Consider the following 25,485-nt stretch of genomic DNA (forward strand, 5'->3'; position numbering starts at 1 on the left):
AAATACTAAAAGACAACATAAGTTAGCGCAAATATCAAAACATGGTTGTGCTGATAACATTTCCCCATATATAATACCGACAAAAATCATAACGTAAGAAGTGGTGCGGTGTAATGTGTGTAGACGTGAGAGTAACTAAGTGAGGAGAAACGTAGAAGGTAAGGTAGCATCCAGACAAAATGGATTTGTGGTTTTTTCTTTGAAAACCAACAAAAAAGAAAAGTGAACTTTCATGTAGTTTTTTCTTCTTTCTTCTTTCTTCTTTCTTCAGAAGTGAGAAAGACACAAACCACAAAGCAGATGTCAGTGTCTGGATTTCTTTATGCACCACTAGTTTGCATGGGGCATTCAGAGTAGGCCCTAACTTTGATGGATAATGAAAGGGAAATGATATATTCGCCCCTTTTTTTACTTGGCACAGCCCCCAACTCCTCTTTTACACTATGTCCGAAGTAAAAAATAGGGCTAATATATCACTTCCCTCGTGAAATTATAAAACACGGGTAGAATCTTTAGACCATATGAGGTATACATATTTGGAAAAACAGAAAAATGTAGTATGATTTTAATCATAAGATACTAACATTTCGATTAACTCCCCAAATCGAATGGTTAAGATCATCCGATGGCCCTTATTTTTGGGTTACGGACCTACTACAATGATGAGAAAAGAAAGTGATCTTGATCACCCATTTATACTTTTTTGGACTGCAGTATCTGTGGAAGAGATACATTGCATTAATAATTAGGTATAGCTTTAAAATCATGTGCATATGAAATTATATGCAAATAATTTTCAGTGGGAATCCAATGAGGCTCTTACTTCAATGCTCAAAGCTTCATATAATCTATACTATATGGAGAAAATTACATTCATAAGATATTTACTTGCTATAGAAAATTTTATATTTATTAGGTTTTTAATAGCTTAAGGGAAGCTTGAATTCTTACCCACCATACACGTGGCAATTCTTAGTGGCTGGGGGAACCGTTGATGGGCAACCATACTGTATTGTTCTCATAGGCCCCATGCAAACAGGGCCCCAAAAAGTGGTGAAGGCCATATTTTTATAATTACCCAAAATATTACAAAGGTAAGTGATATATTCGTCCCATTTTATTCCTTCCTGGCGTATTTATGACTACTCTTTTATACTAAAAGGAGGTGACCCGGGGAAGAAAAGAGGGCAAATATATCATTTTCCTATTACAAAACAGTTATTATAACATTCAAATTATGGCTAAAAGTAAGCAACGGAGAATGATAATGAGGGAATCAACCAATGAAATTGTTTCTTGCAATGGGAGGCTTTTCTTGCGGGTCCACAAAAAGTGACGAATGGGAGGCTTTATAAAGCTCCCTGCGCTTTATAAAGCCTCCCATTTGTCACCTTTTAAGTATTAGAAAATATTTACCATCCAAAATATTTTTCTTGCAATTCAAACAGGGCCTAGGTTTCCTGAAGATTTTTTAGGACTCCTCGTATATGAGCACTTTCAACACCAACACATCCTAAAACTAGGTATAACAATCCTGAAAGGGTAAGGAGAGGGGTTGGGGTGCGTACTGTGCACCTATGTGTATTTTAGGGTTCTAAATTTTTTTTTTAAAAAGGGGAAAGCCAAATCTAAAAGCTACCCTACCAACTAGGGGTACAACCCGGGCCGGGTTGGATTGTGTTGAGGCCTGCCTTAGCCCTATTCGAGGACCCGAAACCTCACCCTTATCCTGACTCAATCAGAGCTTCGGGTCAAGGATGGTCAACCCTAACCCCACCTGATTTTCCGAATTGGGTCAGGTTGGGTCGGGTTGGAATGAATTGGGTTGAGGGTGATCCTGATAAAAAAAAAAACAGTAAAAAAACACCAAAAAACCAAAACCCTACGATTTGAAATCACCATAAAAACACGATAAAATTATGGGGACAGGGTTGTGTTTGGATCGACTTGCCCAAGGCCTCAACCCTAGCCTAAACTAAAATTAAACCGAGTGGTCTTTCCCTAACCCTAACACAACCCAATTTGAGCTAGGAGAGTCAACAGATCGGATCCAGCTATGCCTCCGTCATGATCTATTCAAATCCCTTATCGGCCAGATTGGATTTGAAGAGTTCTTAAGATCCCGGTTCTCATGTCTCGGTCGCGATCCATTTTAAATCGGACTGTCCATCGGAGTGGCCTAATAGGGCCTACTTACATTGTACACAGTTAAAATTATCAAAAGAAGTTGAGGGCGAGCTGCAGCGGTAACAAAGTCGCGGATTAGGGACTTGAAGCAACGGTTAGAGAAGGAAGAGGACTAGAGGAGATGAATGACAAAATACATAAAACAGAAATAGCTCAAAAATGGACAAGGCTTATTTTTACTAAAATACCATTGAAATAATAGTTAATGTTATAAAACTTGGAGGGTATTTCCGTACAATAATATAACTATCGAATTCAGGACTGTCTAGCTAGTAGTGTGTGTTGGACCTGTGCATTTAACTTTGGATTCGGATAGTCCATCGGACTGTTTGGGTCATTCGAGCTGTAATGGGGGTGAGCCCGGCCCAAGTGGTATCCCTACGCCCAAGCCATTCTTCGTGAAGCATATTCCTTGTTTAATAGGGCGGACTTGAAAAGCACGCCAAAATCTGATTTAATAAAATTACCTCTGTATTCAATTCCATTTTATTCCTCTAATTTATATTTACATATTTTGTATTTTCTTCTTTTCTTCAAATAACATTCAAATTTCCTCAAATTTGTACCCAAGGAGAAAGATCAACAGAGACAGAGAGTGTAAAATCCCTATTTCTCCTCTCCCATCGGAAGTTCCAGCAGAAAAAAAAAAAAAAAAATCTTCGAGAGGTCAGTTTAATTATTTTACCCATTCTCTTAATTTTTTCTCTGTAGTTCGATCTGTTTTCTGTGCTTTGATCTATCTTTTTTCGGTTTTTCTGCAATTTCTTCTTTTTTCTCTGTATAAATTTGTGTTCATGTTGTTGCCTGCGGATTCTAATTTATTTTCACGTTAGAGTTTTTTTTTTTTTTTCGATCTTTTTGTTGATTTATGATTTTTATGAGAATATTACATAATTTTGTTGCAGTTTTATTTATTTATCACAATATGTTGTTTTTGACCTAGGATCGTTTGACGTTTTATTGTTTTGTTTGGGGATTTTATTTTACTTTTTTTCTTCTTTAGGAAACTTTGAGGATTATTAATGGTATATTTGTCGGAAATTAGATTGTCACTTTTCTTCTGCAATATGAAATGAATCCACGTGAGTGCGTATGAGATATATAGTGTTCTAGGGTTTTGATTTTGATTTTGTTTTTTCAAATTTTATTTCTGCTGTAGATAGGTTTTATTTTCTGCAAATTTTCTTATTGATTTCTTACAGCCTTTAAAAAAAAAAGAAGAAAATTGTGTGTGCGCTCCCATGGTTAGTATTTTTTTTTTGATGGGTATTGTTGTAATTTAGCCAACCTTATCACAAATCTTTGAGAAATTTGAACATGCCAGTGTTTAGTTTTCAACTTTTTTGTGGTTTGTCCATCATATGGTTTTTGTGCAATTTTTCAATCGATGATGGCTGATTAATTGTTTGATATTGATTTTCTTTTCCCACAACTCGTTTTGGCAGTTGTTGGACAGATTCTTGATTATTTGTTGCGGGTCATCTCTTCTTAAATTTCTTGGAGTATTTGATTATTTGTTAATTTTGTGTCAGATTTGCATACAGTCACTTTATAACCTTTTTTTTTCCTTCCTCACCAGGGCTTGAAATTTGGGTTGTTTTGATACTGTAGCATCATGAGATTCAAGAAAGGCAGTAAAGTAGAGGTTTTGAACAAAAGGGAGGTGCCTTCTGGCTCTTGGTGGTGTGCTGAAATTATTTCAGGAAATGGGCATAATTACATTGTTAGGTACGACATAGCTCCGGACACCACAGATGCCCCAATCGTGGATAGAGTGTCTAGGAAGTCCATTAGGCCCTGTCCCCCTCCTGTGGGAAGTGCGGACAATTGGATTCCTGGTGACATTCTTGAGGTACATCACAATAATTCCTGGAAAATCACAGAAATCTCAAAGGTGTTGGATGGGCTTTACTTTTTTGTCAGACTTCTTGGGTCATCCCGAGAAATTAAGGTCCACAAATCTGATCTCAGGCTGCGGCAATCATGGCAAGATAATCAATGGATCGTGATCGGAAAGGTAGCTTATTTGACTCTGTTTCTAATTTTATGGTAATAATGCTCTAATAAGTTTTGTCCTTGTATTCATGAAGCTCTTGGAAGTATGGGGTGCCCTCCATTTTTGCTCTATCCCCTGGTTGTCTATATCGCCTTTAGCATGGCTTAAACATCCGATACCTTGCTTGTTTACTTTTAGCATGGCTTAAATATCCGATACCATGCTTGGTTGTGGTTTTATTGTAATGTGATTATATTGTCCATGATCTTTTGTCGAGTAGATGATCTTGTTAATAAATGCTCCTGCTCTTTCTGACTTTGAACTTTCTGCATTTGACTTATTTCTTTTGCATATCCATGCAGGATTCCCGAAATGGTGAATATGAAAAATGTGACAAACTATCAACGGCAAGGCATTACCCAAAATCAAATTGCCAGGTGCCGCTGCTCGATGTGAATTTGAAAGCTTGTGCTGGAGATGTCCATTACCATGGGGAGAAGGGCAATGATTTCCAGAAGCCCATCAGGATTTCCTGTAAAGGACTGAAAAGAAAGTCTCCGTTCTGCTCGTCTCATGTTGAGACGAATGTGGGAGCTGGCCAAAAAATAAGACGACTGGTTCCTGGGCACCGATATCCCTTACTGGAAAAGGTAGATGCTGTTGCTTCCCCACGAACAATTCTGGGTGAAAAATACATGCATGCTTCCTTTAACAACAGGAAACTTGGATTTTCTGAAATGGAAATGGAGAGGGGAAAACCTAATGCTGATGTCAGATGTTTTTTTCCAAGAAGTTTAGAACATAATGACGCTGAGAGCAGTACATGTTCCGTTGCTAGTTGTAGTAGTACTGGTCGTGATCCCTATAACTTACCTTATCTTTCTATGAGAAATCCTAGTCAAGATACGTATTGTCATTCTGATGATGCCGAATCTTCTAGTGGGTCGGAATATGGAAGAAAATTCTCTTTTCCTAGAAATGAGGATCTGGCAGTGGAAGTCCATAAACTAGAGTTACATGCCTATCGTTCCACCATGGAGGCATTATTTGCTTCCGGTCCCTTAAGTTGGGAACAAGAAGCAATGATGACAAATCTCCGCCTTACACTCCACATTTCAAATGATGAACATTTGTTGGAGCTTAGGCAGTTAGTCTCTGCGGAAGCAGACTTTCCTATTAATTAGCCTGAAAGTTTTTCCCAAGTTATCATAGGAAATTTTCTCATCCAGTAGAATTTGGTTACTTTGCTTTCTCACTGCATTGTAAGAAGCGGAATGAAATGTTATGATCTGTAGCTTCTATTTTGGGTATTCAATCTGTGAGTGGTCTAGAGACTCTAGACAGTGAATGACTGTTGCTCTTAAAAGTCTGTATCATAAACTCTTTCAAAGTAATGAAATATCCTGGCCTTAAAAGGTATACAGGCCTCATCGTGTTATTTTCTGTTCAACTTTGTAAATCTTTGTGGGTTTGTACTGTGTAAGCATTTCCAGCTAAAAATGTTGGGATTTCTACTCATTTAGTGAAAGTGGTCATTCCAATCAATGTTTACCAAAAACTAACAATTTAATTGGTGCTTAGAAAGAACACCGTCATTGATTGTCTGGTTATACTTTTGAAGGATTTAACAGCTGTTGATCTGCAAATCAACTTATGTGGTCTTTTAATACCTTATGCACTCCCATTTATATGCCGCTTCATAACAAGAAAATGATGTGATCATAAAAAATATATGTAATGTAATGCTTCCACATGTAAGAAATGCTCAAAGAAATTTAAGGGCATGTGCCATCGCCTTTCTCTACATAAGCTTCGTAATGATGGCTAATTACCATGCTTTGTGCATGCATCCTTAATGATTTTATTGTCATTCATGTACTTGTTGTGACAGACATTATGTCTTCTTTGGTTTGTAAGAATAAGGTGCTTTATGCAAGAGTGACAACAGTTGCGATGTAAAAGTTTATCCTTCTGGTTGGTTGTGGGGATTTACAGATGACACTTTGAACCTCCAAGATAAAGATGTATTTCTATAGCCGAAGGCAATGGAATCATGATTATGCTTTTTTTTTTCCTTTTTCTTTTTCTTCTTTCACTCGGTCAATTTCAGTCGAATATTTATTGCAGTGGTTGATCTTGGTATCTGTTGAGTAATGAGCAGATTCTCCATGCACTTTATTTCTCAATAAATAAGCTGTGCTGGATCCCTTATCAAATGTTTGATTTCCTCAATAGCATTTGGCAGCGTGACAAGTTTTTGTATTGAGGATATTATTGATGCTTCCCCTCCATTTTCCAGGGCTGAAGTTGGAGGCTTTTACACCTTGCTTCCAAAGGCCTAGAGATGATGGTGGGGTTTGTTACCTCTTTTCGATGTAGACAATGTGGCAATATTTGCATCCAATTCCCTGCAAATAAGTAAACTTATGAAGATCAATTGGTATCTTAATTTCTTTACTTTCTTCTACTTCAGGCCAGCTGTGAGCCTCTGATGCATGTGCTGAAATAAGTAAACCTTGACCTTGTAAAACATCTGTGAGCCTCTGATGCATGTACTGGTATGTAGATGATTGAAAGGTTTCACTTAAAAACCTTCTGCTCATCTATACACTGCACATTTATTACTGACATATGTCTTAATCTCTGTAAATTACATTGTTTTTATCAGCCATGACAAGTACCAAGTCTTTCATTGATTTAGACATGTAGAAATGATGTGATGCATTGATGTTTGGACTACTGTTGTTATCAATAACACATTCAATCTAAGAAAAAAAAGTTAGCCTTTTTGTCCATAACATGAAAAATGTAAGAAATCTATGGGAGCTCAGGATATGCTCTAGAAGAATTTGAATTGAATTCAGTAGATTTGAATTTTAAGAAGCTTATGGAGCTAAAATGAAAATGAAAAAAATGTAGCAAAGACAAATGTAAAAGTCAAATCTAATTATAATATCCATACAAGCTTTGTAGCTTCATATTCCAAAGTGAATGCCTAAGGGTAGATGACATTATTGGAGAAGCTGTGAAGCAATATAACCCTTTACCCAAAGCAAGGACCCCAATATTTGCCGTCAAGAGTAAGGAGGCTGAACCACATACATCACCTTTATGTCCATAATATGAAAAATGTAAGAAATCTATGGAAGCTCAGGATATGCTCTAGTATCCGATCCACTTTCTTTAATTAGTTCCACCACAACGGTCATTAGTCTTCATTAACAAGTTCCACCACAATGGTCATTAGTCTTCATTAACAAGTTCCACCACAATGATCATTAGTCACTCTGGAAAGTTTCATAATAATAGGAGTGAGTAAACTACTCAATAAGCAACTAACCATATGAAAACACACAAAAAAAAAATGATAGTTTATGAATCTAATGATAGATTATCGAAACTTAAAAAAAAGGATTGAGAAATTATAATCAAATAAAAAACAATAATGTAAATAAATAAATAAAATAGTTTGGTACTTCCCCAACGTGTGATTTGTCGGTCCAATTGTTGATGACGGATTCGTACATGTATGGGCACACCACCATTTCTAGATTTTTAGGAGTTCCATGTTGGTCACCTCTTATCCGTGTTGAAACACGGCACACAAATCTTTATCTACAAATCATGATGATATATACTTTCTGTTTTAACCGTGCCCCCGTTTCTAAATTTTGGGGGTTTGTCGTGTGCGGCACTCTGTGTCCGTGTCGACACGCGACACTCGTTTCCATGTCCACAGATCATAGTGTTTGGTGGTCTGTTGAGCAATCTATCTCTTGATTCTGTAGCCAAGAAAAAGGCTCGAGCCTCAACTTCAAATCCATAGAAAGACAAACCTAGAGCTTTACTGCGCTGCCCCTTTAGAAATCATGTGCGCCCGCATGCTTAGGAAGATCCAAAGCATTTATTTGAAAGGTCCTTACATAGATAGGGTGTGCACAAAAAATCAGCTCCATAGGATCATCCTAACCCTTCCATTTATGGAGGTTAGGGCCTTTATATCCCATAATCCCACATAACTTTCCTACATATTAAGAATCCTACCCAAATCTAAATAACAGCTTACTATTCTAAGAGTAGCCAATATGCTAAGAGTCCTATCAAATCTCCATCTCCTACTGAATATAGATAACTACTAAAAATATTGCTAAATATAGATAAGAATCCTACACATTAATATCAAAAGCCAATTTAGATATTGCTAAATCCTAAGTGGGACCCATCTTTCTTGGTACATATCACAGCAGCGTCACACTCCCATCATATTTTATTATATATCCTAACAGACCGAGAGATTTGAATTTTAAGAAGCTTATGGAGCTAAAATGGAAGTGAAAAAAAAAAATGTAACAAAGACAAATGTAAAAGTCAAATCTAATTATAATATCCATACAAGCCTTGTAGCTTCATATTCCAAAGTGAATGCCTAAGGGTAGATGGCATTATTGGAGAAGCTGTGAAGCAATATAACCCTTTACCCAAAGCAAGGACCCCAATATTTGCCTTCAAGAGTAAGGAGGCTGAACCACATACATCACCATCCCAACTCCACAATTTGCCAGGAATTGACTTGATTGGCTTCCCTACACACATGCACACACAAACTCGCACACACACAGTAACATCTTTCGTTAAAAGATATGGTATAATCAACCACAGGATGGGGACTTCGATCTGATAACCTTTATCAAATTTGTAGGATAGGTGGGAGGTGGTGACACAATGAACAATCCTGAAAGTTCATTTTTTTTACCCAAGGATGCCTAACCACCACACCAATCATTTGGGAGGATTTTTTTTCTTTTATGTGTGGGTTGGGGGGGAGGGGGGGTGTTGGACACTGCAAGGTGGATGCCTTATCTGGGGTGGATGCCCTCTATAGAGTAAACAGAGGTGTGCGAATGTAGGCTCAAGCTATGATTCTGCTCTTGAGAGTAATGTTCTAAGTCTGCCTGACTGTGAGACTGACTTTATTTGTGTGAGGAATAGGTGCTGGAAAACTGGATGTGAATCCCTTAGTGCTGTAAAGTATTCACTTCAATTTTTATTGTTGTTTCCTTTCCTGGCAAAGTAGTGCAGCAAGTATCTATTTTCGCAGTTAAATAGCTTTTGCATAATTATATACCAAACTTTCATCTTAATCTAACCACAAGGTGCATAATCATGAAGTTGACTCAAATTTGGAGACCCAAAAACAAGTGGAGAGGCTAGGGTTTCTCTAAGAAGGGTTGTGTATGTGCACCATGAGGGTAGTTGTTGTAGGACACTCCTTAAATCTGAGGCTAGAACCTGAATTTTTTTTTGGGACAGCTGCAACAATGAAATGATTCAAGTCGATCAAAGCATTGATGACTCAAGCACCAATTCTTTCCTTGCCAGATTTATAAATAAGGTGTTGAGATAAGTGAATCAGAATATTATGATTCTTAAGATTGTTGGAAATGATATAGAATACAAGGGACTGATCTCTCTCTTTCTCGAACCCAAATTGGTGCAACTGGAACCCAGATTTGGTTGAACTCAAATTGGTGCAACTTGAACCCAAATCTGGTTAGTCGAACCAGAAATCGGAGTTACTCGAAACCAAATTTTATGTACCGTTAAAAATTCCAAAATGATAATAAAACTGTAAAAAGAAAAACAGATTGAACTTACCGATTTGACGAAAAACCCTTTGAATATTAAATAAGCACTCTGGTTAGAATTTTGGCTCAGTCTGTAATTTATATACTAAAGTGGTAGCGTTATGGTTGACACAAAGGAAACATTATCGAAATCTATACATATCGATCGAAGGATATCATTTCGATGGGGCTAGAAATGGAAACATGTCGGTCGTTTTGTGTTGGTTTTATCCAACATTTAGTACCATGCTTTTGCACTGACGAGCATGTCTTCCGACCTTGGAATTGGAAAGTGATATTTAATGATAATTTATTTAATTACACTATGGTTGGGAGGCCATTAAGGCCGGACTTAATGGGGGTCCGCAGGGGCTTGGTGGTGGTGCGAGATGAAGTTCACCGGAGATCGGGTGGTGAAGATGGGTTATTGATCTGAAATGGTGGAATTGGATGTGTTGGAGGTGGGTTTAGATCTTGAAGAAGATGGTGGTGGTGGCTGGGTTTAAGAGGTGGAGATGGATGGCTTTTGTGGAAGAGATGTAGGAGGGACCGGAGGTGTTAGTCGTGGAGGAGGAGGAGGTAGTCGCCGGCGGGGAGAGCTGCCAGAGAAGACAACCCTCTCTCTCTCTCTCTCTCTCTCTCTCTCTCTCAGAATGCAGCCGAAGAAGATGACTGGTGGATGATAGAATAAATGGCTATCGTGCACGGTTAGGGGCGCACAATAGCTCTTGGTCTTCAAGCGGGATTTTTGAAAATCGAAATCACCAGCTGGGATTCCTATGACAAGCATGGGATTCCTTTGGTGAAGTGGGAAGAAGTGTGCAAACCTCTAAGGAGTGGATGTCTTGGCATTAAGGGGACGAATATTGCCCTTCTAGTGAAATGGCTTTGGAGGTTTGGAAATGAGGAATCTCAACTGTGTTAAAGTTATAGAAGGCAAATACGGTGCTCCTCCGGGTCATTGGGTATCGGAGGACAAATTCAGATTTTCGGGTATGACGTTATGGTAGGATATTTTGAAGTTTACTCATCTGTTTGCTGCAGGCATCGGGTTTAGAGTCTATGAAGGGGATAGGATACGGTTTTGGTTAGACAAGTGATGCTCAGATCGAACTGTAAAGGATATTTTTCCGTAATTGTATGTGATTTCAATGCTCAAGGATGGTTTGGTGAAGGATCACATGGAAAGAAGAGAAGAAAAGCTGGTTTGGAAGCCTCTATTCAGAAGGAGTTTTTCTTGACAAGGAGCTTGCATCCATTGCTAGACTTTTGGAGGTTGTTGAAGTGGGGGTATATAAAGCAAGATGGGGAAGATAAAAGGGTTTGGATCTGGAATTCATCAGGAGACTTCTCGTTCAAGTCCTTCTATCAACTAGCGGCATGCCCTGTGTCTTCCAAAGTAGCTAGAGTGTGGACAATCTATGCTCCTCCTAGAGTATGCATCTTTGGATGGGTGGCTTTACGGGAAATGATTCAAACTGTACATATCCTTATGAAGACGAAGATGATAATCATTGAGCATTGTGCGTTATGCATCGAGGCGGGAGAAACAACAAATCATCTACTCCTGCATTGCATTGCAAAGTGTCTAGGGAGGTGTGGAGCAATCTCAGTCGTTCTGGCATGTATTGGGTTTTTCCTGAAAAACTCATTGATCTTATTTAGGGTTGGTCAGCAGCAGCTCCATGGAAGAAAAGGGGGAAAATCTTTGGAACGTATCCTTATTAGCTACTATTGGGGTTCTTTGGAAGGAAAGGAACACGAGAATTAGACCCTTTTAGGCCAGATCTGAAATGTAGTGGGAGACTGGATTTGGAGGCCGTGGAAGGCTCGTGCGTTGCCAGATTTGGAGACCGTGGAGGTCGTCGGGAGGCCATTAAGGCCGGACTTAATGGGGGTCCGCAGGAGCTTGGTGGTGGTGCGAGATGAAGTTCGCCGGAGATCGGGTGGTGAAGATGGGTTATTGATCTGAAATGGCGGAATGGGATGTGTTGGAGGTGGGTTTAGATCTTGAAGAAGATGGTGGTGGTGGCTGAGTTTAAGAGGTGGAGATGGATGGCTTTTGTGGAAGAGATGTAGGAGGGACCGGAGGTGTTGGTCGTGGAGAAGGAGGAGGTGGTGGCCGGCGGGGAGAGCTGCCAGAGAAGACTACCGTCTCTCTCTGAGAATGCAGCCGAAGAAGATGACTGGTGGATGATAGAATAAATGGCTATCGTGCACGGTTAGGGGCGCACAATAGCTCTAGGTCTTCAAGCGGGATTTTTGAAAATCGAAATCGCCAGTTGGGATGAGGTGAAGAAGTTTGTGTGGCATGGCGGACACGTATCATGATTTGATGGGGCGCACAAATATGGCATCTTCATTTGGATCCGTTACAAGTTAGACTATTGGGTAATGTAATGGGGATGGGTAGCATATAACGAATATGCAAGCTAATCCTACTATATGTAGGGGGCGGTACTGTTGTAGCCTGTTAGGAGACAACTTGTCCCTTATTTGGCACTTTTTTTTGGAATAATAAATGTCTATTTTCAAAAAAAAAAAGGAATGCGAGAGTTTTTTAGTGGACTTGTAGAAGCCCCGCTTTCCTTTTCATTAAAGTGATTGCCTTCACGATCTCTCGGGTGAAATCTTTGCCATGCTTTAGATTTGTTTCAGTATATGACTTGTGGGAAGGTTGGAAAGAAGTATGTTGGAGTCTGGAAAATAAGCAAAAATTAGTTCAAGAGTGGGATCCCCCTTCTCGCGGTTTTCTAAAGTTCTACTTTGATGGTTCAAGCTTGGGTAATCCAGGTCTGGCTGGAAACGGAGGGGTCCTAAGAAATGATGTAGGGGAAATATGGGCCTTTGCAGGTCCCATCGGGGAGGTGAATGTGACAGAGGTCGAGGTGCGCTCAGTTCATCAAGGTGTAAAATTATTGGCAAGAGAAAGAGTGGACAATGTGGTGGTCGAAGGGGACTCCCTGAATGTTATAAAGTGGCTCCAAGGTTTGCAAAATCACCCTTGGAGATTCGATAGGTTTTTCGACAAGATTTTTGATTGGTGGGATCTTCTTCATTTGTGTTCAAGCACGTTCGTCGCTTGGCCAATTAGGTGGCTGGTAGCTTTGCTAGAAAAGGGGCAATACAACTTGCTAGAAATTGTTGTAAACAGAGGCATGAAGTAAACACGTAACAGTGAAGGAAAGAGCAATTGCATGTAACTTGTGGACTTGTTCAGTGTTGAGAAATGTATTAACGGGGGCTCGATATGACCTTTAACCCCTGCTCTTCATTTTTTAATTTTTTTTCCATTTTAAAGGGGTTTTGCAGATTTAAGGTTGTGTGACGTAAATAAGCATAGTCCTTCTAAGTTCAACCATAAAAAAATAATATTTAAAGCGTGAATTGATGGATGGAAGTCGGATTCACAAAATTTTGGAATTATTTGGTTGAGGTAAAATCCCTATTTTGTCTCTCTTGTTAAAGAAAAATATCGCAACTAAGCAGAACAGTGAAATAACATATTCACATTCTATCAGTAAACAAAATATCACCATTAAGCAGAATTTGTGAATACATCAATGAAGAGATCAGCCATTTACAAAAGTTTTTGGTTGCGGACCTTGCGGTAAAATACTGGTGACTGATGCCAATATCTTGTACATTGCTCTCAGCTGCTAGCTCCACTCTTACACTTAGTTTTCCCTCGAGAATCTGAATTATTTTACCTTTCCTACTTAGTTTTCCCTTATTATTACTTCACTTACATGACTAGAGGCCTATTCTGCTTCTTAAAGTGTTTTATGGATGATTGTATAATGCTGCTCTTTTTTACAAAGCCATGGTTGATGATTTCAGGAATATTGAAGCACTCAAGGTCTGCAGATTTGTGTCCCTCATAGACTCTCAGGGACCGATGAGTTAATTGGTAGGGTTTTTCTCTTCCTTTTCTTCTCTACCATATTCAGGGCATATTAAGATTGATATTCCGCTTACTAATTTATGTTGCTGATTATGTTTGACTTTCTAGCAACCTTTTTGCTTTTCTACACTTGATTTGCAGGATCAACCAAGTGTTTCTAAAGGAGTTTTCACTTAAATGAGGATCATAAGAATTGGGGGTTCAGGTATGCTGTTTCACTCAGAATCTTAGATTCTCTAGGAAAACCTTCTGATACCATTTATGCACTGCCAAGTTCATGATCAGAAAAAGAGCTAAATGCAAGTCCATCATGAGATTCCCTCCATCTGCCGCAAGATGCCAATCACAAATAGTATAATAGGTAATAATGCCATTGTTTCCCCATTTTATCATTGACATTAATTAATAAACTGGCCTGAAATCTCGTTTTGACACGACCAGAAGTTAGAATAATTGATAAGCATTAGGTGGAAAATCCAGCGTCTTTCAAAGGGATGACCCAGTTGGTTTATCGAGCCATGCTTCTCAAGACCCCTAAAGGTTCACTCTTTTGTCATCTTTTTAAGGGTGGGCTACTTTGATTATGTGATTTTTCATCAGTATCTAATTCACATTACGATCCAATCTGTTCCAAGTTAGTTTTATGTATGACATATTTTCTGTTTCAGGTGTTTTATTGATCATGTCTCATGTTTCAGAATTCTTTAATGGTTACCTCTGTGAAGTCTTTTTGCTGTTGCAGGCTGTTGACTGGCACCTTTGGAATTTACATGAATGCATTCAAGCCCTCTAAGACTGCGAATAACTTAGGATTCGAACATTTCGAAGCCCTTTTACTGTAACTGTTTATTTTGATAGAGAAATATTAGTTGCAGAAACTGCTTTACAGATATTTTGCAATCATATCTTTGAGCTCCATCACTTGTCACAATCCTTTTTAGTTGAATTTATACTATGTGTTGATCAATAATAAACAATCTATTTTTTGTATGAATTTGAGGATTTTGAAGATTATTGTAGCAAGCTCGTTGGGATTGGTTCTCACTTTCTTTCTAGAAAGAGGACTAACAAGACTGCCACAGGCCTTGTTTCTTTTGATGACCAAAATGCGCCTTTAATAAAGACACTATCCAGATGCAGACATAGGCGCTGTTTGGTTTACGTGAAGAAAGTGGGATTAGGGATGCAACCCACCCCCAATAAAACGGGAACCTCACGCCCTTACTTTTAAGAATAAGCCAGAAAATGGGGTTCAGCAGGATCCCCATTTTAAGATTATATGCATAACCAAACAGCACATCTATTCTAGGACATGCCATCTACAAACCAAACAACCCCAAAGGTAATGCCACCGAATGGACATGAATTGTGTTAGCGAGAGTGCTGTGGGGCCCACATGGTTGGACCATCCAAATCATTCATTTGTTGTGTCCTTTACTTAAAGGGAATTGCTAGCGTCCATCGCAAAAGGCTCTTCGCGGCTGGTCTGTCGCACATCAGACCTTAGCAAATCCCTTACCTTACTTAAATAGGCTGTGCTCCAGAACTTGTCACAATGATGTGACCTTAACCTCAAATAGGTTTTTTACCCTCACAGATCAGAGATTTTAATCTGCTGCTGAAAGCTTTTTGTGAATTGTAATAGCCTCTGATGGCCGGTTAACAATAACAAAACAAGGTGAGTTTGCCCTATTATCAAAACAAGCTTACTTTTTAGCAGATTTTGTCTTATTCATTTAATTCATCCCCATGTGGCTGCTCTCACATGCAGCAGCTCATCTGTGAATGCCTTCTGCGATGGTCCCTAGCAAATCCCACAGGATGGAAAAGATATCAGCACAATGTTTTGATTTTTTTCACTAACACATCTAGTCTTTCAGTATTTAAGGCAAGGAAGCAGGATTATTCTCTGGGAGCCTTCGATTCCCGTTTTCGATTCCCGCTCTGGCAACCTTGAGCAGGATTCTTCCCTGGGAGCCTTCGATTCCCGCTTTCGATTTCCGCTCTAGCAACCTTGATTTAAAGAGCTGTCAAATGGTTATTACAGTTCCCAAAAAGCTCTCAAAAGGCAATTAAAAAAGAAAAGACAAGCTGGGTCCGTGCAATTATTAAAACACCGTTGTGCTTATATCATTTCCCTGTATGTATTGTATGGGATTTGCTAGGGACCATCGCACAAGGCATTTTGCAGACCGGATGTTGCATGAGAGAGCATCCACATAGGATGAATTAAATGAATACGACAACATTTGTTGAAAACTGAGCCTATGTGGCTGCTCTCTCATGCAATAGCCGGTTCCCTAAGTGCCTTGTGCGATGATCCCCCTAGCAAATCCCATATTGTATATATAGGCTGCTGATGTTGGCACTACCGTGTTCTAATAATTCCACAAAGTAATTTTGCCTTCCCTCCTTTTCAGGAGAGAAGTGCACCTCATATGAATTAAATAAACAAGACAAATCCAGCTATGTGCTTGGCTCTTCTCACTAGAAAAAGAGAAGCCCCAAAATGGTTTTGTACACATGTGTACAAGCTTAAACTTGTGGGTATGCATGTGATGGTGTTATTATGTAAACGTAGGTAGACATAGACATGTGTATGTTTTTTAGTTGGGGGTGGGCAATTGAATGCTCTACAAGGGTTATCTGTTGTTATAATTACTTTGACGATATTATGTTTCATTCCGGTCATATATTCACCAGCATTCAATTCCAATTGAATGGAAGCCCTCCAACACCCAAATAGTTTGGTGGTTTGAAGTCTAGAAATGACTTCTCTACATTTATGTCATCCCGCAATATCAGCTTACTTGTCTGATTAGGATCTGATGATGATTGAAGCTCTCCCATGTGATGACCGCCTTACCTTAAGTAATAGTCACATGACATTCACATGCATGAGAGAGAGAGAGAGTGATAGAGAGAGAGAGAGAGTGAGTGATAGAGAGAGAGAGAGTGTGTGATAGAGAGAGAATAATAAGTTACCCAATTACCATCCTAAAGCCCTGTTTGATTTGAGTCCAATAATCCGTTCGGTTGTCAAAATCTAAAACAAAAAGGGCCTTTGGATTTTCAGAACCAATTGTGAGTCCAAAACTGATTATTGGACTCAAATTTACATTTAGGCCCTCTCTGTTTAGATTTTGACAACCTGTTGTTTGTCCCAAACCGATTATTGGACTCGAAATTAAATTAAATCTAAAAGGAACAGGGCCTTGACTTTGAGTCTAATAATCAATTTTCGGCTCTCAATCAATTCTCAAAATCCAAAACAAACAGGACCTTGGTACACCCTTTCAGTTCAAATTTTAAGAGAGACTGTCAAAACTCCTTAAGAATTCTACCCAAACTATTTCAACTTATTATACTATAAATTATTTGAAAATTTTATTAAATAGTTTGTTATTTTGAATTATTATTATGAAATAATGGTTCTAACATGCACTGGACAGAATAGGGAGGATGATTAGAGTGCAAAGCTTGAATGGGTTATGGGCATAGAGGGAATGGATTGGGAAACAAAAGGGCAATGAAATTTTTTAGTAGGAGTCTACAAACCGAAATTTCTAAGTGGGCCATTCCTTTTTTCTTTCCATTATATTTGCTTGTCCTTGATACTAATCTAGACTCCAAAGCCCACTCTTCCTTTAATATTTAGAGGCTGTCTTGCTCTGTGCTTATCCCCCTTTGAAGACATAACGAAATTTCTTTAATTTCTCCTAAGCTTGTCATCTCAAAAGAATTAACCAAAATATATGCAAGATGTACACAGGGGAATAACATAAAAGGGATTTGCTATGGTCCATCGTAAAAGTCATTTCACGGCTGGTCTGTTGCATGTCAGACCAGCCACCTTGTGAATGAAGACAACAGTTTTTGTCTCCATTCATGACCAGCCGCGAAATGCCTCTCGCGATTGACTCCAGTAAAATGAGAGAGAGAGAGAGGTGTCACTTGGCTGTCGGGAGTCACGACAAATACACACTTAGACTTAAATCTAGGGAATTTCTTGATTACAGGGAAAGTAGTTTGATGTCTTCCTATATAATAATATATAAGACAACTCTTTTAGCATCCAAAACGAGTCAGATTAAGTTCAATGACATCCAAGTGCTACATGGCAATCTTCCTAGAATTCTATTTGAGTCTACCCGGCCTCATGAAACACGAAGAGACTAATTAACTAATGATCTTTGATCTATAGAGGAGTCTTATACAGCTAAGTGTGCTTAGACGCCTTAGTTATATATCAATTACAACTGGGATCAAACACCTGGTGTGGTGGTGGTGGTGGAGGAGATGTGGTTAGCAAGACATGGCCTAAAAAAATGACATGCTCTTGTGTGGCATCAGATATCCAACAATCCGACAGATTGGCATGAATCAAGGGCAGAACAAACAATAGCTTTGGCATTACAAAGGGGGACAATCTTGTTTAAATAATAGAGATTGATTAGGGAGAGGTCAGCTAAAACCATGGATCTAAGGAATTACTTGGGAGGAGTGAATGAGTGTTCATTTAGCAACCGACGCATTTAAGGTTTACAGGATTCAATGAGCTGGCCTCCCTTGAGAAGTAGAATACATATTTTTTGTACGTGTCTTTGTCACAAGGTCTATGTGATAAATTGCCCTTCTCTCGGAAAATGTGGGTAGCCCTTCTATTAGAATAACTTGATTTATTGCTTATTTTAAAGGGGATTGTCTAGGCAATTTCCCACAAAGCCCCTCTTTCTAAAGAGAGAAGAGCCACCTCATAGCTGAATTTGTTTTAATCATTTAACTCAAATGAGATGGCACTTCTATCCCGAAAAGAAGCTGTACTCTTGCAAAACTGCCCAGATACTTAAAAGTTGGAACAAGATATTGCAAAATGAAAGTGAAAACATCTCCTTAGTTTACCCTAATTCGGTTTAGTTTATTCTCTCGAGTGAGAACATTTTGCCTATGTTTTGATTAATTCTCTTGAGATTACAAGCTGAGGAGAACTTTAAGAAATTCTATTATGAGGCTTCAAGGGGATGAGCAGAAAGTAAGACAACCCCTAGTATGAAAACAAGAATGGGTTTGGGAGTCTAGATTGGTATCAAGGAGGAGAGAGAAATATAATGAAAAAGGAATGGTCTACCAGAGAGCAACCTACTTAGAAATTTTATTGCCTTTTTGTATCCCAGACCATCCTCTATGAACATGTAAGCTTTGCATTCTAATCATCCTCTCTATTTTCTCCACTGCATATAGAGCCATTATTTCAAAATAATTGAGAATGACAATCTATATAATAATTGTTTCAAATAATTTTTGGTATACTCTCTCTCTCTCTCTCTCTCTCTCTCTCTCTCTCTCTCTCTCTCTCTCTCTCTCTCTCTCTCTCTCTCTGTAATATCTACATTACACACAAAGTAACTCATGTCCCTAGTGTGTTCCACAAACCATGGAGAGGCCTTGACAAAGAGTTGAAATCCTGATAGAAACTTATAAGGAAAGGGTGAAACAAATTGGCTACCTGCCTGTCAAAATTCTTGTTGCACATCTTTCGATATTACCGTCGTGTTAAGAGAGGATAAGCGGGTCATTATCAGCGTTAATGCATAATCATCTGTCAGCAAAGTAGCAAATGAGGGATCTCATGGCCCAAGTGGGGGGCTAAGGACTAGAAAATTAAGTTTTGGAATAATTATAGCAGGAGAAGGATCACATGCGTTCTGGCATGCTTGCTTTTATTTAACAAAACAAAAGGCCTTAAGTAGGATAGAGAAAGGATCTCCTACCACATGCTTCATGGGGACCATCAACACATCAACCACATCTAGAGCTCTCCTAAGAACCCTAAGGGGATCCCCAAAAGTTCTTGAAAGGAATGCTTTCTTTTTTCTATTTCACCTACACAGCATCAAACCCTATGAAAAAAGAAATACAAGAACAATGCATGTTGGATTACAGCCATCTTGCTTTAAAAGGAGGAAGACAATGCATGCAAATTAAAAAATAAGAAAACAATTCCCAAAGGATTTTACTTTCCTTGGATGATGGAAATGTCTCTGTTTTATGTGAAAAATAAAAATAATATTGCCATTGTTTCATGAAGGGGTCCTCACTAATGTTAAAGTATAAAAGATTAAACAACGCCTTCTCCAATAGCTTAAGCTTTTGGAGTAACTGGTCGTTTCATATGGTATCAAAGCAAATGCCTGGGTTCAAACCTCCTTGATAGCAAAATCCACATGCAATAGACAAACCCAAAAAGAGGGGCCACATGTGCCACGTGTAGGCCAACTCTAGAAAAGAGGGGCCACATATGCCACGTGTAGGCCAACCTAAAAAAGAGGGGCCACACCCCACACATGAGGGGAAGTGTTAAAAGTATAAAAGATTAAATAAGGCCTTCTCAAACAGCTTGAACTTTTGGAGTAACTGGTTGTTTCACAACTAACATGCGCCATAAGTGTTGTTCCCACCCTCAATATAAACAATGTCATGTGATGAGCCCCTTAAACCCTGTTTGTTTTGGATTTTGAGATCCGATAGTGAGTCCACAACTGATTATTGGACTCAATTAAACGGCCTAAATTGCATCGATGACCTACAAGGTCTGTGTTACATTTTGTATTAATTAGGAGACTTTTTATGAAGAATTCGGATGTGCTCGTTCAGTGTTTACGTAATATGCTTAGGCCGACACACTGTACAATGCTAAAATAATAAATGCACCTCATCAGTTTGCATTATATGTAAAGCAGTAAGTTCTAGTCAAGTAGGCCAAACTGATATGGTGGAAACTACCTGAAGTTTATAATCATTCATACACAACTTTAGGAATGCTTATATATGAATTAGATGAATGAGACAAAATCTGTTGAAAAGTGGGCCTATGTGGCTGTTCTGTCATGCAAGAGCCAGCCCACGAAATGCCTTCTGCGATGGTCCCTAGCAAATCCCATATTATATATACATATGTAGAGAGAGAGAGATAGATGTGGGTAACCAGTAAACATGGCCATTTCATGAATGTGTAGGGTTACAAAATTGTATACAAGGTAATGTATAAATTACATGAGAGAGAGAGAGAGAGAGATATGTTATAACGCATAAAAAACATTGTTAGGTTCGGTTTGGAGACTGGGAGGGGGGATTAGTGTAGTGACCATGGAAAGGGAAGAAACCAGGGGTATTTTAGTCAATATGGGAAACTGATTACCAATGCAAGGGAAAATTGAAGGGCAATTTGGAGACTTAAAATAAGAATCAAAAGATAAGGGGGGATTGGAAAATAGTCAGGGGTGGGGGTGGGAAGGAGGGAGTGGTGGTGGGTCGTGGTGCAAAGGGTGAAAGACAATAGGTGCCCCATACTGCGGGTAGAGGAGCATCAACACAGTTGGCGCGTGACGGTAGGTTGGCGCAAGGCGGAAGGAGAAACGTTGCAAAACGAGAGCGAGTGCAAGCTTTGCTTGCAAGAGGGCCAGGTTTTGGCCGATACAAGTGCGGGCCCCTAGACCAAATGGTATGAACGCCATTGGATGCCGGGCTGCCCGGGCCACCCCTTCGGCAAATCGGGCCGGGTTGAATTCCGACACATCTCGGCCCCACAGTCCAGGGTCATGATGGACGGCCAATATTGGTATCAAAAGCTCGGTCCCACACGGGATCTTGTACCCTCCAAGCTCCACGTCACCTTTTGCCCTCCTTATTGTTGCTATTGCCGGCGGGTACAATCTCAGCGATTCGTTCAAGATCATTCCAAGCTGCGAAACAAAAACAAAAAAGTCACAACCTTTTTGTTTTCATTCAATTTACTGAATTGACCACAATGACCTCGTAACAGGCGGAACACTTTTGTCATTTTCATGGGTATTTTGGTCAGAAAATAATCCATCCAGGGGTTTTTCTTGTTTCTTTCAATTTACAATTTACAATTTACAATTTACAATTTACAATTTACATTTTACATTTTACATTTTACATTTTACATTTTACAGGGAGGTTTGGTTTGGTGTGGGAAAAATCATTTGATGACTGATCTCCTCTTCTTTTAGCTGACTAAAATGCCCATGTGATGTGAGCTCATTTTCTTGGCTTTTGTAAAGACAAAAAAAAAACACACAAACACATATAGAGGAGGTGTATTTTTGTCCAAATAAAGAAAATGTGAGACAACATACACAGAGAGTAAAAGAGAAGTGAGCAGCCTCAGCTGAGCTTCTTTACCTTCTTAAGCTTAGCAATGTCGTCTTTGGTGGGGATGTCACGTGATCCACCACACACCTCCAAGACCTCCTCACGTGCCACCTCCTGCCACTCTGGGTGCATGGCTAGCAGTACCGTTGTCCACGTCAGCAAATTGGAGGTTGTTTGCTTTCCAGCGAAGAAGAAGGTCTTGCACTCCTCCACTATGTCTTGGACGGTGATCATCGTTGATGGATAATCGGATCTTCTTTCGGCCCGATTATTATTATTATTATTAGTCCCCGCATTAATCATAAGCCCTAGTAAATCCTTGGGACACCCCTCTCCCTTTCCCTCACCGGATTTCTCTTTCCGCCGTCCTATCAGTTGCACCAGCGATTTTTTTATCTCTTTATCCAATTTCCACGACCTTATGTTCCTTTTCGTTGGGATGAATCTAAAAAAAAAACAACCAAAATAAAAAGCTAAATAGTTTATGGTATGATTTTAAAATCTATAATTTTCTTGATTAGAATGGGAAATTCCGTAAATATGATAAACGACAAGAAATTAAACTAAAATAGAATTTTTTATGCTACTAGTGTGGTGTGGCTCATTGGCATGTATATTTACCTATACCCGGGGATGAAAACCTTCCGATAGGCCTCCGCCGCGAAGACCATTTGTTGTTCTTGCAACTGGAAAACCGCCTTTCCCTCTTCGTAGCTACTTCCGAAGACCATCCGTGCGATGACATCTTCCGTCAAGCTCTGAAACCAAACTGAGACGTCGATCTCTACCTCGCCGTCTCGGGACATAACCCACCACTTCTCCACCATTTCGACCACACTCTCCCCTATCACTGGTGTCAACATCTAATTCAAAACAAAAATTAGAGTTAATTAACATAAGTAAATGTGTAACAAAAAAAATTAGAGTTAATTAAATAGGATAGAAAAAAAAAATACATGAACCTTTTATTAATTTATATATGTGTACACAATGATGTGGGTCAATTATTAAATCAATAACAAGTCAACATTTAAAATTTAAATAAAAATAAAAATGTAATAAACAGAAATTGGGCGTTTTCTTTTTATGAGACAGTAAAAAGGGATTTTATTATTTGGGAACTTACTTTGAGATTTTCCATGTGGAAGGTTGGGTTAATGATTTTTCTATGGTGTGCCCATTTCTCCCCTTTGAGGCTAAGCAAACCATCACCTTCGAGTTGTCGAATAAGGGCGGGAGACTCGTTTTTCTCGTAAAATTGGGATTTTGAGCCCAAGATTTCTCGGATTAGGTCGGGATCAGCGACAGTGAGACGAGGCGTGGGTCCGAACCAAACCAGAAAAGTCGCACCTGCAAGCCCAAAATCAGCACCCATTAATACAAAAATGTCAAAACTTGATGAAGAATAAAAGAAAACAAAACAGAGGAAGGAAAAAGATTGGAAAGAATGAGCCGTGGATTAAAAATGGAGCTCTAAGAAATAGAGAAAGAGAGTTAACAGAGTAAGAAACTACCATCAACTTCAAATTGTAATTATCGAGGATGAAGAAAGGGCAAAAATTAAAGGAGAGATTACCAACTCCACAGACTCTAGAACTTGGCAAAACAGAGAAGTTTACATAGACAAAGAAAGCAACAGCTCACTAATTGAATACCAACATTCATGGTTAAAAGAACAGGTAAAGGAGAAGAGAAGAGAGGAATATGCATGGATTCACCTACACCTACCACACAAAAGCAAATTTAAAACCCTCATTTCTGCTTTTGAAGAAAGAAACAAAAAACTTAAAAAACAGAATAAAAAAAAAAAACAAAAAGAACACAACTCATCTTCAACTCCTCTTCCCCACAGCCAGAATAGGGAAAAAGAACAACTGATGAATACACTACACTCAACGTTTAATCCAAGCTCGAAAGGCTCTAATGCTTCAAAAAAAAAGAAAAAAAAAAGAAAGAAAAACTCAATAACTCAACCTTACAAGAGTCATAAAGAACTGTAGATTAAAAAAATTAAAAAGAAAATCAATATAATACCCCACCTACAACTTCAACAATCAAGAACGAAGCTCATAGAAACTCAATCAAACCCCAAATTAATAAACAAAATAAAATAAATTTCCATCACCTATTCGTTAAAATTGCAACAAAACCCAACCTCAAAAGATTGAAAAGAAAAAGGCCAAATGGAACCTCACGGATGACAACTTCAAAAATCTAGACCCAACTTCAGATGATCCCAAACAAACTATAAAATTCAAAACACAAAAGCTAATTAAGACACTACCATGTACAAGCTCAAAACCTCTCAAAAGAAAAAAAAAAAAAAACCGGAAAAGGAAATAGAAAAAGACAACCTTTAATATTAACCCGCAAATAACCAAAACAGAGCACAACAGTACACAATCCAAGCTAAAAAACCCAAAACAAACCCAAGAAAGAAAAAAACCCAAAAAGAAATTGAGAAAGAAAGAGAGATAGAGAGAGATACCATAGATTTTCTTCCAATGGTGGTAGAAAGAGAGAACTCTAGGGAGGATGTTGTGAGAGAGAGGCATGGGGTGAGAAGAGGCTTTCAGCATCAACCCAACTATTTCTTTGATGTTCCCAATGAAGAAACGATATGGGGGTCCTCTTATTCCTTGCTTTGCGAAATGCAGTTCGATTTTTCTCGGCCTCCACCATAGAAAATCCACCACCTTCAACACCAACAAGTAGAACAAGAGTACGGACAAGGGATAAAACCAGTAGTAAAAGAGCTCTCCCATGCTTGGAATACACCTCGATGTAACTTTGTTTTTTTTTTTTCTCTTCTCCCTTCTTTTTATAGCTAAAGTGGATATATACATATATATATAAATATATATATATATATATATATATATATATATATATATAGAGAGAGAGAGAGAGAGAGAGAGAGAGAGAGAGGGGCCGGCGCCGTTGGGGCCGCCATCGGAGTGAGTCATGAGGGTCAACGATTAGCGGGTGATCTTTCTCTTTAATTTTTCCCCTTCGTTGAATGACGAAAATGCCCCGCTAGAACTTCTTGTTATACCAGTTATGACCATTCTGACTCTGACTTTGTTATTTGCATTTACAAAATAAAATACACTTGTATTTTGGTAAATGGAATTAGTATTAACACCTATACTTTTTTGAACTATAAGGGATTTTGCCAGGGACCATCGCAGAAAGGCATTTCGCGGAGAGATACCATTTCACCAATCGAGTCACAAGTATGTGACATATTTATGCCTAACGATTTTTCACAGAGTGGTGACTGGTGACGAAACGTATCTGTTGCATGTGAGAGCAGCCACACAGGCTCATTTTTCAGCTTATTTTTTCTTATTTATTTAAGTCATATGAGGTGACTACTCTCACATGCAACAGCCAGCCGGGAAATGCCTCTCTGCGATGGTCCCTAGCAAATCCCATACTATAAATATTGGAAAATGCTAAAAAAAGGGGACTATGCTCCTTCATAAAGAGACACTTATTCGGTCCCATTTCTACATCACTGTTGACCTGGATAGCTGTTAGAATATATCAATCCGACTGTTGGATCGTTAGGGTGTTAGATTTGACCACCCACGAGT

The 25,485-nt window shown here is 38.9% G+C and overlaps 2 protein-coding genes and 1 long non-coding RNA gene across 4 annotated transcripts; 2 read left to right on the forward strand and 1 right to left on the reverse strand.

Annotated features, from left to right (window-relative positions):
• The first annotated feature begins 2,622 nt into the window (after positions 1–2,622).
• Positions 2,623–5,626, forward strand: LOC143846689 (uncharacterized). Its single transcript, XM_077355194.1, has 3 exons — positions 2,623–2,853; positions 3,767–4,204; positions 4,546–5,626. Exons 2-3 carry the CDS (start codon positions 3,803–3,805, stop codon positions 5,365–5,367), a joined length of 1,224 nt encoding a protein of 407 aa, XP_077211309.1. The 5' UTR covers positions 2,623–2,853; positions 3,767–3,802; the 3' UTR covers positions 5,368–5,626.
• Positions 5,627–6,749: 1,123 nt separating this feature from the next.
• LOC143846696 (uncharacterized) lies at positions 6,750–14,627 on the forward strand. 2 transcript variants are annotated; one of them, XR_013234817.1, is made up of 3 exons: positions 6,750–7,314; positions 13,648–13,717; positions 13,853–14,627. It is a non-coding gene; the product is annotated as an uncharacterized LOC143846696 (long non-coding RNA). The 2 variants fall into 2 exon arrangements; XR_013234819.1 differs by having other exon boundaries at positions 6,750–7,263.
• Positions 14,628–20,686: 6,059 nt separating this feature from the next.
• BAS1 (Cytochrome P450 superfamily protein) lies at positions 20,687–24,718 on the reverse strand. The gene is made up of 5 exons (XM_077370297.1): positions 24,375–24,718; positions 23,013–23,236; positions 22,508–22,749; positions 21,917–22,331; positions 20,687–21,453 (listed from the first exon to the last, which is right to left on the reverse strand). Exons 1-5 carry the CDS (start codon positions 24,649–24,651, stop codon positions 20,986–20,988), a joined length of 1,626 nt encoding a protein of 541 aa, XP_077226412.1. The 5' UTR covers positions 24,652–24,718; the 3' UTR covers positions 20,687–20,985.
• Positions 24,719–25,485: the final 767 nt, after the last annotated feature.

The sequence above is a fragment of the Tasmannia lanceolata genome, unplaced genomic scaffold (assembly GCF_043159265.1).
Source record: "Tasmannia lanceolata isolate RefF3 unplaced genomic scaffold, GAP_Taslan_0.1 ptg000003l, whole genome shotgun sequence".
In the NCBI taxonomy this organism is placed as follows: Eukaryota; Viridiplantae; Streptophyta; class Magnoliopsida; order Canellales; family Winteraceae; genus Tasmannia; species Tasmannia lanceolata.

Excerpts from the sequence above, each read along its gene's own strand:
- LOC143846689 (XM_077355194.1), top strand. The coding sequence starts at position 3,803 with ATGAGATTCAAGAAAGGCAGTAAAGTAGAGGTTTTGAACAAAAGGGAG. Across the intron at positions 4,205-4,545 it reads AATGGATCGTGATCGGAAAG|GATTCCCGAAATGGTGAATA; the intron begins GTAGCTTATTTG and ends ATATCCATGCAG.
- BAS1 (XM_077370297.1), bottom strand. The coding sequence starts at position 24,651 with ATGGGAGAGCTCTTTTACTACTGGTTTTATCCCTTGTCCGTACTCTTG. Across the intron at positions 22,332-22,507 it reads GTTTTCATCCCCGGGTATAG|ATTCATCCCAACGAAAAGGA; the intron begins GTAAATATACAT and ends TTTTTTTTTTAG. Across the intron at positions 21,454-21,916 it reads ACATTGCTAAGCTTAAGAAG|CTTGGAATGATCTTGAACGA; the intron begins GTAAAGAAGCTC and ends TTTGTTTCGCAG.